At 36.4% G+C, this 16,468-nt stretch overlaps 1 protein-coding gene and 1 pseudogene across 1 annotated transcript; one reads left to right on the forward strand and one right to left on the reverse strand.

Annotated features, from left to right (window-relative positions):
- Window positions 1-371: 371 nt before the first annotated feature.
- On the reverse strand, window positions 372-8,096 carry LOC130992949 (oligopeptide transporter 7). Its single transcript, XM_057917675.1, has 6 exons — window positions 7,923-8,096; window positions 7,352-7,833; window positions 6,832-6,929; window positions 2,192-2,761; window positions 1,395-1,650; window positions 372-1,325 (listed from the first exon to the last, which is right to left on the reverse strand). Exons 1-6 carry the CDS (start codon window positions 7,963-7,965, stop codon window positions 534-536), a joined length of 2,241 nt encoding a protein of 746 aa, XP_057773658.1. The 5' UTR covers window positions 7,966-8,096; the 3' UTR covers window positions 372-533.
- Window positions 8,097-11,875: 3,779 nt separating this feature from the next.
- Window positions 11,876-13,587, forward strand: LOC130994221 (40S ribosomal protein S19-3-like; annotated as a pseudogene).
- The last annotated feature ends 2,881 nt before the right edge of the window (window positions 13,588-16,468 follow it).

A 16,468-nucleotide genomic window follows, 5' to 3' on the forward strand; every position in this document is an offset into this window, starting at 1 on the left:
TTTTGTTACTCCCTCTGTCCCGACTATCTTGAGACCTTTTTTTTGCCACAAGAATTAAGAAAATAGTGTTTTGTGTGTAGGTGAAAAAGTAAAAAGGTGAATATAAAAGGTAAAACTTTTGTCAAATAAAAAAATGTCTCAAGACATATAGGTGGGACGCCTAAAAAAGAAAGTGTCTCAAGATAGATGGAACATATGAAGTATTTTTGAACATAATATAAAAATAAATTAATAAAGTATGTTTGGTAAAGATAAGTCATTTTAACACTAAAGAAGCTAGATTTTCCACATTTTAATCCTGATGGGTAATATTTCATGCAACTAAAAGATTAATTTTGGGTAGATTATGATGTTTTCTTTAATTCATAATATTATAATAAATATTATTGCTATAAAAAATATTATTAAAATAATCGATTGTGGGAAATGGTGTTGCACACCAAATTTACATGAACAATTACAATTTGGTTCTTGAAATTACATTCACGATGGACCAGGTTTATAATCATGAATTCTTGATCGTATAAATATTGCTAGGACATAACAGGACAACCTTGTACGACAACCCCCGGAGCAGAAGGGCAAGAGGCGTAGGGGCAGCCGTCGAGGTTATTCCCCCACCACTCTATCCCAATATCCTCCAGCCCCAAACACAAATACAGCAGCACCCCCATGAATGCCAGCCCGGCATCCAGCGCCCCCGACAGCACGTAGTTGTACCGCTGCCACAACTCCGGCCTGTACCGGAACACCACGAATCCCGACAGAAACCCCAGTATGATCCACGATGTGTAGTTCACGGCCGTCGCCGGTGGCATCTGCCCGCACGCGCCAATCAAGATGGGCATGTTGATGAGCCTGATCCACTCCTGACCGGGGAACGCCTTTGCCGCCGCCCACACCAGCAGCGGCGCCACGGCCCCGCCAAGGAAGAACCAGTTCACCGCCCCGTACAGCCCCTGATTGCCGAACATCTTCCTCGGCCCGATCAGCCCCCACACCACCGACGCGTCGTAGAACACGTGGTCGCCCGGACATGTCCACACGCTGTCTGAAGATTGGTCGCAGATCCCTGGGATGGTCTCCATGAGCCACCACGCCGTTGATAGGTAGACGAGGGCGGCGATGAGCGTCCCCACCACCTGCGCCATGAACATCGTTCTTGGAGGGATCTTCATGTAGTGGCCGAGCTTGAAGTCTTGGAGGAAGGTGATGGCCTGCGTCATGCTGATGTAGCCGTATACCTTGAAGCACATGTTGGCCACCGGATACCCGGGGTAGATGTATCCGATTATGTACTCCGTGATGATGTTCAACCCCGGCGTCTGTAATCATATTATACGTACAGTTAGACGAATACTCTTTTTTCTCGGCTTTTTATTCAATAGGATCACCTGGTTAGTAATGGCGGTGATGATGCCGATGGGAAGAGTGAAGAAGATGGCAATAGCACAGGCGAGGATGACGCCCCACCATGGAAGCTGAAGCTGCTCCTTGTAATACTCGCATGCGAAGATAGTAAGCGCCACATTTCCCACAAGAATGCTCCAAAACCACCACTCGGGTACTTGTCTGTATTTGCTCATCAGCTTCGTGTGTATGTCCTTTTCCTTCTCTTTGAAACTCGATTTGCTCTGCTCCCATATCTCCCTGCACGATATACATATTCTCACTCTCAGGATATTCTAACGAGGCATTTATTATTATGGATGTCCCTGTGCTTAGATATATCTAAGCCCATGATTAATTACTAAAATAGATTCAAAGTTTGAATTATTTCAAAGCCCATGATAATTTGAACTAACCAACCCAATTCATATCTAATTTTTTTTTTTTTTGACTTGGGGGAGTTGGGGAGGGGGCAGTGGGGTTTGAACCCGGGACCTCACTGTTCACACACAGGAGGTCGCACCGCTTGGTGTCCCCTTGGGACAAGTCATATCTAATTAAAAAGGTATATTAATTGGAGAAATCTTAGCAATGCAAATAATAATACTCAATCATCATTACAAGGATGTCTTGCAAGTTAGCTCATCAATTTGTATAAACTATAAATGGTCTTAGAATAATCGAAATTCCAATTCATCTTAATAAATTAGTCAATATTAGTATCTTTTATCTACCAGGCTAATCATGAACACTAAATAACGGCCCGTAAATTAAATAGAGATGTCCGTGATTAGAAACGTACCTTCCGTGGAAGAGAATGACGTGGACGATGGTGGCGGTGAGTGCAGCGAAGCCGACGCCGTAAGTCATGACGAAGAATGTGCTGAGGTGGAGCTGGCCCTGGCGCTGGTAGGCAGCGTCGTCGAAGTGGAAGGAGGAGTCAATTATGGAAGAGATGTTGTATATCTGGCCGGAGCCGGTGAAGAGATCCTCGGAGAAGATGGGGAAGACCTTGGCGTCGTAGAAGTTGCACCAGTAGCTGATGGGGGTGACGACGTACATGATGATGAAGAAGCCGACGGCGACATTGGCAGTGGCGAACCAAGGGCTGGCGAGGGGGCTGCCGAGGTAGGAGGAGATGCTGGACCAGTCGAGGCCGACGGCAGCGATGCCGAGGCCGTGGAGGCCGGAGCCCAGCTGCTGGACGAGGATAGATTGGGGGAAGATCCAACAGATCCAAGAGATGGAGGTGAGCATTTGGAAGAGATAGCCTGGGAATATGTAGTAAGCGAAGCTGCAGATGAAGGCGATCACGAAGAACTGAGTACGGCTCACGCCGCCTTTCTCACGCTCGTCTTTCTCATGCAGTGCCCTGTTCAACATATATATATCATACATCACTCGTCCATTATCAAACTTATGGTTGCAATATATGGAAATTCAATTGATATAAAACTTGCTTTAATTTTTAAGATCAAACATTAACTACATTCCATGAATTCATGTTGGAGCAAACTTTACACATGTATACACGTGTCTTTAATTGATAGAATTATATAAGTGCCGCGGTGATATAAATATTTTGTTTTCGAAAATTTACGCTACAATAAAATATTTTAGTAGTGACATGAAGAATTCTAATATCTAAAAATACAGTAAATCAATTGATAAGAAGTTTTCCCTTCAAACAATAATAAAATTGGGGGTTCTGAGTCATCAAAAGAGAAAATATGAATCATTATTGATCTTCTTTTAGAAAAAGAAAAAAAAACTAATAAAAATATTATATGTTTTAATGATTAATTATCATGTACAACACAAAAATAGAAAATATGTCCTAAAATTTAGTGATATTTAATGATATATCGTAAATTTTAGGGTTAATTGCCGCAAAAACCATATACTTTTTCGACTTTTAGTTTTTTCCCATGACAAAAAAAATCTGAACAGAAATCTATGAATTGAAAAATTAATTGCAATTTTCCCCTGCGTCCATTTTCCGGCGATCTCCGATCCAACATGGCCTAATTGATTCCAAGTGTTAAAATAAAATCATGACATGGCAGCCACATTACCTTAATTTTCCACCTCACCTAAACCCCTAATTTTCCACATCACCTTAACCCAAAACCCTCTAAGAGCTACCTTTGGTCAGCTCTGGCTACCATTTTTTTAGCATTCCATTTCCAGATTTTTGACCATGCATGGTCAAGTTAAGAACTAGATTTTTGCTCTACATTAAAAACTACATTTTGAGCAGATTTTTGGTGTCATTCCATTTCCAGATTTCGAGCCATTAAGATCTACAAAGGAATCGGCAAAACAGATTTTTCTCAGTGTGAGATACACGAAGGACGGCTGGTATTCCACATCCACATTGTGCAGGCGGTTGCAAAGCTCCTGAATTCGAGCTTCCAGTTAGGTTTTGAGACATTTTGCTCGACGAACCCTAATTGACGAACCCTAAGCTTCAGATTTTGTAATTCAATTGTTAAAAAAATCATAAAACGGTGTCGTTTAATAATAATTAAAACGGCGTCATCTCGTTCAATTCCCGACGATGACACACTGTAAATACGATTGCCACCTCGGATTCAATTTGGGGAAAAAATGAACGCGGGGGAAAATTGCAATTAATTTTTCAATTCATGAATTTCTGTTCAGATTTTTTTTGTCATGAGAAAAAATCAAAAATCGAAAAAGTATAAGGTTTTTGCGGCAATTAACCCTAAATTTTATGATACCTTTTTTGTATCACTAAACTGTATAACTTTTTTGCAACGTAATTTTTTCGTATAAACATTAAAATTTTAGAATAAGAGATACTCTCTCCGTCCACGAAAGAACTTCCTATCTTTCCTTTTTGGGACGTCCACAAAAGAACTTCCTACCTATTTTTGGACTATACCCCACCACTTATAATCCTCTTACTTTTCACTTTTCACAACTCCCAATATTAATTATAACACTTTTTCACCACTCCCAATACACTCAACTACTTTCTATCCACTCTCAATACACTCAACAATATTTTTTCTTAAAACTCGTGTCTCTCCCTACTAGGAAGTTATTTCATGGACGGAGAGAGTATAATATTGGTATATTATAGGGCTTAAAATATCGTCAATTGAGGTTTGAGTGATTGGAGTCACTAAACTAAGGTAAAAAAGAAAATCAAATATCTTAACTCTTCTTATGGTTTTAATTATTCTACAACTTTTTCGGACATTGGGATGGATCATTTGATGTAGAAATTTCATTGAAATTTGATATTTTGAAAATGGATTGGAATTCGTATTTGGTTATATCTGGGATATATATATATATATATATATATATATATATATATATATATATATATATAGGAATGGGATCATATAGATCCCAATGCTTATAATAGATCCCTAAATCCAAATCTTGACCACACATTTATGACATGTGGCGCATCAAGATGGTGACACGTGGCAAGGATTCCAAGGCAAAATCTGGAGGGGTAAAATTGGAATGTAATTTTCGGATTTAATAATTAAAAAAAATATATATTTTTTTAGATTTTCTCAAAATAGATATATTTTAGATGCATATAGTTTCACACAAAGATGCATAAAGTTTTCACATGAAATGCATAACTTTGAACAGAAAAATGCATTTAATTTTTCCAGTTTTGGTATTTTCACCACCCCACCCCATACCACCCCCCAATCCAGCCCACACCACCCCCCAACCCTCCCCATTACCACCCCCCAAAAATATGCATATTTCACATGCATATAAAATCAAACAAAAATGCATAAAGTTTTCACATAAAAATGCATTAAATTATACAAAAAATGCATTTCATTTTAATAAATCTGGTAGTTTCGCCACCCCACCCCTGCCCCTGCCCCCTGCCCCCCCACCCCCCCCCCCCCAAAAAATTTTTTTTTTTTTTTTTCAAAAACTGATTTTCTAATTGCTGGCCCACCCCCACCCACCCCCCACCCCCCCACCGACCCACCCCCCACCCCCCCACCGACCCACCCCCCCACCCCCCCACCCCCCCCAAAAAAATTTTATTTTTTTATTTTTTTAAAAACTGATTTTCAAAAAAAAAAAAATTTTTTTGGGGGGGGGGTGGGGGGTGGGTGGGTGGGTGGGGGGGGTGGGGGTGGGGGTGGGGGTGGGTCAGTGGTCAGAAAATCAGTTTTTAAAAAAATAAAAAAAAATTTTTTTTTTTTGGGGGTGGGGGGGTGGGGGGGTAGGGTTCTGGGGGGGGTGGGGTTCTGGGGTGTGGGGGGTGGGGTTGGGGTGGGGTGAAATCTTATGCATATTTATATGAAACTTTATGCATTTTTATATCAAAGTTCATGCATTCTCGTATGAAACTTTATGCATCTAAAATATACATATTTTGAGAAAATATAATTTTTTTTTTTTTTTTTAATTTCGAAAATTACATTCCAATTTTACCCCTCTCCAGATTTTGCCTTGAAATGCCTTGCCACGTGTCACCATCTTGATGCGCCACATGTCATAAATGTGTGGTCTAGATTTGGATCTACGGATCTATTATAAGCATAGGGATCCACCGGAACCCAACCCTATATATATATATATATATGTATGTGTGTGTGTGTTTGTGCAAGAGGACACGCCACATACTAGACAAGAATCCATAAACCATCATCATTTATATTAACACTTATGTATATGGTGCACAAAATGAGCAATATTCAAAAAAATTAACGCAACTTGCGTCTACGTATCTATTTCGGTAACACTTAACAATGACATCAAAAGACAATAAATATCACAACAAGACGTCAAGACGTGTGGTACAGGAACGATAACGGCAGTAACAGAGTGATACTAAAACAGTCACAGTGGCCACCCACAAATTATTTAAATAAAAAAAATTAATATATTTAACTTATTTTTTAAAATAAAAATAAAATTTAATTATTTTATTGTATTCTCTATATTGTAGTAATTTTTAGTAATTTTTTTGTAACTTTTTTATTTTTATTAAAAGATAAATTAAAAATAAAAAAATTCAAAATAAATAAATAAATAAATACAATGTAGAGAATACGATAAAATAATTAAATCCTATTTTTAGTTAAAAAAATATATTAAATAAATCAAAACTTTTCCTATTAAATTAATTTGTGGGTGCATAGATTTATTATAACAATTATACCTATAATTGACTTTACTTATCATTTGCTTCTAAGGAATGAGCAAATATCCCAAAACAATTAAATTCATTCTCTAACTATTTTCCAACCAAGAGAGCTCTTAATCCGGCCACAGCGTCTCCAACTAAAAAAGAAAATTATACGACTTTTTTCTCGGGACACTCGTAACAACGATAATACAAATTGTTTATAGTGAATATTCAATATTAGTAGAAATAAAAAACGAAAACACGATTGGTAACAGAAAATCGCGCTGAAAACTTACCTGAAGAGTGAGACTTGGACCAAGTTTGCGGGCCACCACATAGCCGCGGGCTCCACCAGATACCTTCTGTATATTCCAGCCCATCCAAACCCCAGCACCTACCATTCAAACCCAAAACCTAATCATCATCTCCAATAAACATCCACGCACACTCACACCTCCTACTGTGTATAATATATCATCAATACCATAAACAATTTATACACATATTTCAATACATTCCACAGCAAACATGACATTTACTAAAAAAAAAAATATTCTAGTGAAACATATCATACCTAATTATCTCATATCACTTGACATACGAATTTTAAGTGGATTTTTACTTCGCATGAATAATCAAACAAAATTAGTTTATATGATAGAATAATCATACGCTTTAAGATATTTCAAAGTTTAATATATCAAAATAAATAAGAGATTAACCTCACTATTTTTTTCTATCAATTCTAATCCTTCAAATTAAAGGTCCTTAGAGCAACATAAAAAAGTGGGTATTTTATTAGTTCAGCATGTATACCTGCGTGGTGATGACAACGATGAGCGAAACGGAGAAACTGATGTGCTTCTGGTAGAAGATCTTAACGGCGGTGACGATATGAATGGCGTAAACGGTTCCGGCGCCGGAGTTGGCGAAGATGGTGATGAGGACATGCTCCTTGACGTTGAAGGGCCCCGGGTTGAGCGAGAACTCCCAGCGGCTCCCTCTGAAGAAGACGCGGTCGGTGATCTTGGCGGCCATGAGCTGCCCCAGCGGCACCACCGCGATCTGGGCGGAGATGGCGGTGATGGAGAGGGGCTCCGTCCGGTACCAGAAGAACTGGTTGAGGAAGGAGAGGAGCACGCAGGAGAGCGTGCCCAGGAACCACATTCTGAAGGTGAGAACGGGGAGAGTAGGGTCGTCGGAGGTCGACACCGTGAGGGCCACCTGCTTGATCGGAGAGTTCTCCACCTCCTCTCCATTGCTGCTGCTCGATTCGTCTCTGAGTGTCGATGTTGGCACTGATAACAAGAAAAAAAAAAAAAAAGAAGAAGGAAGATTCAGATTCAGTTGTGGGATGAAGGAATCTCTGTGGGGAGATTGGACTTACACAGAGGGGATGTGATTTGATCGGATGAATCTGCTTCTTCCATTTTTTTACCTAGAAAGAGAAAAAGCGTAGATTGAATCTTGGGAGAATATGGAAGGAATCAGAAGGAGTAGCTGGCTGCTGTCCTATTTTACTTACTTTATTAATAAATGATGGGGTTGGTATTGAAGGTTTGGTGTAGTACTCCATGCGTCACATTAACCATGAACTAGTTTTTTTGGGCACAAGAATTAAGAAATTGATATTTTATGTATAAATGTGATAGGTGAAAAAATAAAAATGTGAATAAATGGTAAATATTTTATAATTTTTAGAAACAGGTCAAGCTTAATGGGACAAACCAAAAAGAAAACTGTGTCATGCTTGGTGGGACGGATGGAGTATTTGTTAATTTGTTTTGACTCAGAGTTGTTCTGTTCAGTTTATAACTTAGTTGAAATTAAAAAAAATAATTATTTAAATTTTTTAATAAATATAAAAATAAGCTTTAATAACTTAAAAGATGTAAAAATATGTTTTAGTAGTTTATAAATTCTTCAATAGATAAGATCCTTAAATCCAATTTTTTTCATAATCGCATAATTTATAAACATAACTCTATTATGTTTTGTTTTTTTCAATATATACACTTTCGATTTAATTTTTCTCTCTATTATTTTTCTATCTAATTAGAATTTAATACTAATTTTTATCTATAATTCACAATTCTATCTTTAACTTATAAATTAAATTATTCACATGGTTGAAGAAGTTGCAATTTCTTACCGCGCATCACGTTACACACACCTAAAATATCTTATAAAATATGGAAGCTTATAAGATATTTTAATTAAATAAACTTTTTTTGAGGATTTAATTAAATAAATTTAGTTAAACACTTTCATATATAATTTTTTTTTGAGAAGAAACACTTTCTTATAATTATTTGTTGTATGAATATGCATGTACTACATGCAGGGACGGAGCCAGGAATTAAGTTCGGGGGGGTTGAACTTGTACGGGGTTCGAGGGCGGTAGCCCCCGAGAATTTTGTTTTGAGCATTCTGTATATTTAAGGTATTTTTTTATTAAAATACGAGCATAATACTAATAATAACAACCAATATTTTCATAGATTATATAGTTATATATATCACAAAACTTTTTTTGGACATTCCGTATATTTGAGACATTTTTTATTAAAAGGCAAGCATAATAATAAAAATAATAATAACAAACAACATGTTCATAGATTATATATTTTCTATATATTACAAATTAGCTTCAATACATTATATATTTTTTTAGCATTTCATACATATTAGCCATTTTTTATTAAAAGACAAGTATAATAGTAATAATAACAAACAATATTTCATAGATTATATAGTTTTAAATAACAGAATTATCCTTAAATTAAGTATATATGAGCGAATATAATAACCAAATACTTTTTTATAAAACAAAATTATTTTATAATATGTATAATAATATATCTATATATATTTTAAAATTAAAAGAAAAAAAGAAAAAAAAACTCAAAATTTGGGAAGGGGCTCTAGCCCCCCTAGCTCCCCCTGGCTCCGTCCCTGGCTACATGCCTTAATTATTACTGTTGTGTTTTATTTATAATACCAAATGATGGTCCCCACGTACTTTTCAATGTATAATAATAAAGAGTTGTGAATTTGTGGCATCGTATCTTATATATGAGAAGGTTCAATGAAGAATGCTATCTTTCTCGAGAATTGAGAATAATTGCATAAGTAAATATATATTGTTACAAAAATTGTAGTATAATACTGCACAATTTTTTTACCTGAATTCGAATCCTGATATGCAGTCAATACAAGCAGCAAGCAACTTATGCAACATATATATCTGTTTATGCAATCATCATTCTCCATTCTCACCATATTTGTTCATTCTCGTTTGATCTTCTCCTTATATATATATATATATATATATATTGATAAAGCATAAATGAACGGTGATCGTTTGTTTGGTGAATTATCGGTGAATTGTGGATTTTACCTAGAGATTGATCGTAAAAGTGAGAGAAGATTGCTAAACTGCTGAGAGCACGAGGAAAGATTGCTGCCGTAGTAAAAGTATTGAAAGTGTAAGATTACAAAGTGTGTATATGCGGCTATTTATAGATTACATGCTAAGGGTAAAATACTGATTTCGCCTTCGAAGCATGCTTCCCGCGTGGTCAAGGGCATAGTGGTAATTCTGCCCCCCAGGCGGGCGGTTCCTCTGCTCTTCCGCGACTTCTCTGGCATATGTGACTTCTCTGGCAAGAGCCATTTCTCTGATCGGGGATGATTTCCCTGACCTATCTCCTCCTTTGGTGAGGTCCATTCCTATGATAAAGACGTTTCCTCTGCTCTGCATATATTATTCCTCATCAGCTACTCCCCCCTCTGGTCTGACTAGTTGGCTCTGAAACAGAGTAACCTAGTCAGAGTGCTCGCCCGCGTGGGTGACGTCATTAGCATTAAATGCCCGCCCCTTTTCAGAACACTTTTCCATATTTCGAGGTTACTTTTTAACCTTCGCGTCTTTTCGTTTCTTCGTAGAAATCTTTGACCGTTGATTATTTCCCCCATGCCACGTGTCGTTCATCCCGCTAGTTGGTAGTTGCTCGCGTACGTTATACTTAGGCGATTCAAATCTTGTTTCCCACTATTCATCTTCTCCGATTTTCTCCGAACCCTTTCGACTGCGATTTCCGACGATTCCCTGTTCTTAATTCCGGCGTATATCTTGCAACCCTTCCGTCCCAGTCTTTTTCGTCGATCCTTCTTGACTTAGGTAACTTGCGTATCCTTCTCCTGGTGTTTGTATTTAGCGTGGATTGGTTGTTTGTTGTGTTGGTGCTCTGATTGAGCGTGGAACCCTAGCTTTTCTTTTTTCCTTTTAAGTTTTTATGACCATGGCCTCTACCTCCGTCGCCCAGCCTGACTTCTCCCATTCCCCTTCTCCCTCTCCACTAGCTTCTCCGACTAACTCTCCACCTCCTTCTACCCCTAGTTCACCCCAAGACCCTCCGGCCTCTCTCGAATCTTTCCCCCCCACTCCCAAATCGCCCAAGACCATCCCCGAATCCCGATTAGGTTATGCGGGCATGCAGCAACTTTTTGAGAAGTGCCGGCGTCCTGAGGGCTTGACATTCGAGCCCTATTCTAAGGCTTCCGAGCCTTTCCCCAAGCTACACATGAACAAAATTCCCCTCTTATGAGCCCAGGTAGAGGCTGGTTTAAGACTTCCCCCTCCCGCCATCCTAGTAGAAGTCTGTAACTATTTCCACATCCCCTTCTTCCAGGTATTTAAGCGCCATCATATATATATATATATAGGGTTGAGTTCAATAGAGAATTATCTTTTTATTCATTATGAACAAATCTATTCATTTTACGAACAGATCAACATAACTAACGAACAAACGTATTTGGTAAAAATAAAGAAAAACTTGCCACCAACAGGATTCGAACCTGGGGCAAATTGCTGTTCATGCGGTACATTGATTTGTTCATTAAAATTATAGATCTGTTCGTTTTTATTTTATGAATTCTCTATTCTCCACAATATTTAGCTTCTCTGTTGAACCCTTCTCTCTCTCTCTCTATATATATATATATATATAGGGTCAAGTTAAACAAAGAATGATCATATGTATAGAGAATAGAGATTAAATCTAGTCCATCAAAACCGCTTGATCGTGCGGTTATAGTTAAATCTGTATCCCAATTTTAATTACCAATTAAAATGAACAAATGATAATTTTATTAAGATAATGGTATAACAGTAACTACATTTTGGGTTAAAAACTGCAAGCCCTAAAATCACTCCTCACGTTCTTCAACCCCTCTCTCTCTCTCTCTCTCATTCCTCAACCTCACAGTCGTCTCTCACATTCTCTGCAAAATAACTAACCTTTTTCTTTTTCCATGGCGTCGTTGCGGCGAACGATGGGGTCGGCGCCGTGGACATTTGAAATCGAATGGGTAAGGCAATGGGTTTTTGAGTTTTGTTCGATTGCTGCATCAAGAAACAATTTTTGTTGGGTTTTAGGGGGTTTGAATCGATTTTTATGTTGGGTTTTCGAAATCCAAATCAAACTTCTTTGTTAGGGTTTAAATGTATCAAACGAAATTGAAAATCAATACCAAAAATCTGCGTTTCTGATTCCGATTATGTTATATGTAATATGATTTTTGCTTAGTTTCTGGGTTTTGGAATTCGATTAGGTTATATGGATTACATTATATAGAATGAGGGCTTAGATTAGGTTCCATCGAATATGATTTTTAGGATTTTTCTTTGATTATGAGTTCTGGTTTTGTTATACTGTATAGAAAAATTGCGTCATATGGTTTCTGGAAAGGGGAATGGGAAAGCATCAGATGGTATGGGTGTCTGTTCGAAACATTTCTTGATTTGTTTCGTAATTGAGCAATTTTAAGTTAAAGATTTCTAAAATATATGCGAAATTTGCAATGGATATTGTCTTTGAAAGGCCAAAAAAAGACAGTACATGGTATGTATATATTTTTTACATTCTTATATTCAAAATTAGTTATCCTTCTCTATCAACCAAATCTCCATATTTGTGCAGATTTTGATTTTTCCTTTTCACAAGGTGAATACCATTTCTTATTTTGAGCTTGCAAGATTTGGGCAGATTTTGATTTTTCCTTTTCACAAGGTCAATACCATTTCTTATTTTGAGCTTGCAAATTTTAAATGCAAAGTTGATGCCGATAAGTTTAATCACTAAGCTGAACCGCTGTTTTGATTTCTTAGACAAATATAGCGAGAATAAATGGACTTTCTGTTCACAGTTGTTGGTTTGTTCTCACCTTAATATTACAGATATTGATTTCTTAGAAAAATGGACTTTTTATTCACAGTTCTTGGTTTGTTCTTTATGTTTGTGAATCTGTTCAAATAGTTGTGAGGTCTGTTCGAAATGTACTAATGTTGTTTCTAAATGGATTTTCTATTCACAGTTGTTGGTTTGTTCTTTATGTTAGTGAGTTTGTTCAAATATTTGTGAGGTCTGTTCGAAATGTACTAATGATATTACTTTGGCCTTGATTTACGTTACACATTTACAAATCAGTGCCTAGCAAAGAAACCAAATTCAAAGAGGAGTAAAGAAAAAGGAATTTGTCTCTCCTTATGAGTTTGTCAAAGCTTATGCCACGCACCTCAAGCGGTCCGGCAAAAGTTGGAGCTTCATGAGTGGACTGACATCATGAAAATTGGTGTCCTCATAGAACTTGCTCCTTATGATCCCGACTGGTACTACATCAGTGCCGCTTCCATGGCTAGGAAGATATACCTAAGGGTAGGTATTGGTGTTGGCTCATTCGGGAGAATTTACGGAGGGAGCAAGAGGAACGAAAGTCGCCCGCCTCACTTTGGCAAGAGCAGCGGTTCTGTTGCTCGTCGCATCCTTCAACAGTTTCAGAACGTGAACATTGTCGAGATGGAACTAAGAGGTGGGAGAAGAATTGCATCCAATGGCCGGAGGGATCTCAACCAAGTTTCTGGCATAATTATTGTTGTGGTGCCTTAAGTTGCACTCGCCCATCTTTCACCTTGTTGGCTTTGTTCTCAGAGTAAAATCCTGAAATGATTTTGGGTTGAAATAGAAATCTTTGTATGTTTGATCAAATTTTGGTTCCTGATGCTGCGCTCTGAATTTTCGAACAAACATTATAAAATTACGAACAACAAGATAAAATATTTGAATTTTTCTTGGTGACATAAAATACTTAGCACAAGCCATCTCGAACACACATAATAAAATTACGAATATCTAAATAAAAATATTCGAATTTGTTTGACTGATATAAAATATTTTACATCTGACCTTTTTGAACAGGTCTAAAAAAATTATGAACATATAAATAAAAGTATTGTACAGATAAGTACTGAAAATATTTTACATTTGAACTTTTATGTATCTTTAATTAGTTATTTTAAGGAATTATATTGTTGACGTAATTTTAATTAAAACTTCAATAACTAATTTTAGCAAAAAAATAAATAAGATAAACTAAATAGCTGACTTAAACAAAACTTCAATAGTAACTAAGTATAACAAATAAACAAATTAAAGGAAAAATAAGAAGTGGGTCGTTTTTGTTGAATAACGAACTATATTTTAGGGATCTACTAAATCTTACCAAATATATAATCGGCTAAATCTCATTCAATTGTAGAAAAATTCGGTTATAATTAATGTATGATTACATTTTTGACCTTTTCGAATTAAAATGCATTAACAATTCCTTAATATCAAAATAAAGGCTCTAGATTCATTCTCTATTCTCTACACATTTGTCATTCTCTATTCAACCTTTCTCTCTCTCTCTTTCTCTATATATATATATAGGGAGAAGGTCAATAGAGACCAGTATATATTCAAAGAATAGAGACTAAATCTCAGCAGCTGATCTTATCTAATCTAATGGTCAGCATTTGTTCGCGCAACGTCAACGGGAATTTATGTTGAACATACATAGGGTCGAACCCCAGAACCCTCAAATATTCAATATAATTTGATGAACATTCGTTTAAGGATCAACGAAATTACTGATATGTTCAACAGTTCGTGGTCTCCATAGAACGCGATCATATATATAGGGAGTGGATCATATAGAACCCCTACCCTTAGTAGTATATAGATCCAATTCTAGACCACACATTACCTCCATGTGCCACGCTAGGAGAGTGACACGTGACAATGAGCTTCCAAGGCTTTCCAAGATAAAATTCGCACAGAGGTAAAATTGAAAAATAAAAAATTGAATATTAAAAAAAAATTACTTCCCAAACCCCCCCGAGTCGTAATTTTTTTTTACAAATTTGATTTTTTGATCGCTGCCCCCCACCCCTACCTACACCCACAACCAAAAAAAAAGTTTTTTCTTTGTCGAAAAATTCATTTTTTTTGCACGCTTCATTAACACTAGATGCATGGTTCTGTTTTATAATATGCAGTGTTCTATTTTGCAATATGAATGGTTCATTGATACAATATGCGTGGTATTTCTCGTTAACCTCACCACACCCCTCACCCCCTTCCCACCCCTAGCCCCCACCAATTCTTTTTTTTTTAAATAATCGAAAATTTATATATTTGCAGAATTCATTGACACGAGATGCATGGTTCAGTTTTATAATACGTATTGTTCTAATTTAAAATATGCATGGTTCATTTTTCCGTTTGGGGTGGGGGTGGTGTGGGGGTGGGGGATGAGGTGGTGAAAAATACCATGCGTATCTTATCAACAAACTCTGCATATTGCAAAACAGAAAAATGCAAATCATAAAACTGAACCATGCACCTTATGTTAAAGCAAAAAATCATGCATATTTTATCAATAAACCCTGCATATTGTAAAACAGAAAAATGCAAATCATAAAACTGAACCATGCATCTTATGTTAATGAACTCTGCAAAAAATCCTGCATATTTTATCAACAAACCCTGCATATTGCAAAACAGAAAAATGCAAATCATAAAATTGAATCATGCATCTTATGTTAATGAAGCCTGCAGAAAACCAATTTTTCGATTAAAAAATTAAAAAATTAAAAAAACGTATTTATGCATAAATTAAATATGCATATGACTGAAAATATACTATAATTCTCTTATTTGATAATTAATGAAGAAGATAAAACCAAAAAAGTATTAATTCATAAATTAAATTAATTCAATTATTAAAGTTAAAATAACTCTCATTTAGTGAGTAAAATATATCCACAAAAATGTTGAATCATTTTTTATTAAGAAGTGGACTACTTATGTCTAACGATGTTAATTCTTCCTCCAATTCTGTCTTACCCATCAGTCTTTAGTCGTGGCCTTAAATCCTTAACAATGCAGCTCACAAATGTTCCATAAATATCGCAGGCCAATTCTTGTTTTGAAAATCCCACACCATTTCATCTAATGTGGAGGTTGATGACAGTAGCAGTGATGTGCGCCATCGCCCCTCATACAGAACATCTCTAGTTTTTCGAAAGACTTATAATAATCAAAACAGTAGATATAACAAATAGATACCACAACATTATTCTGCCAACCTCTTAGTAACTAAAGGCTAGATGGAAATTTTAACCAAATATAAAATCAAACAAATGCAAAAAAATAAAAGCACCCCATAACAATAATACGTAATCATTAAGAAACCACAAACAAGATTTTATATAATGAGCAATTTTCTAGAAACAAAAGATGGACCCAATATCCTCTTTATTAGTGCATGTATCCTCTTTATTCACTACAACAAAAAAGATATATTGGGACACTTATTTAGAGGCATTTTTTATTAAATGCCTCTAAATTATTTTTTGAGACAATTGTTAAAGAGTAAAATTTTGAAGTAGCCAAAATAAAGCATAAAATACAATTTATGACCATTCATTGAAAAAACATAAAATTTGGCCATTTTTATTGATTTCGGACGCTTTTACCCTTAATAAGGCGGACCGGGTAGGATCAGGCACGCGGGTCGCGTGCCGGGTCGGGTTAGGCACTTATG

The sequence above is a fragment of the Salvia miltiorrhiza genome, chromosome 7 (assembly GCF_028751815.1).
Source record: "Salvia miltiorrhiza cultivar Shanhuang (shh) chromosome 7, IMPLAD_Smil_shh, whole genome shotgun sequence".
In the NCBI taxonomy this organism is placed as follows: Eukaryota; Viridiplantae; Streptophyta; class Magnoliopsida; order Lamiales; family Lamiaceae; genus Salvia; species Salvia miltiorrhiza.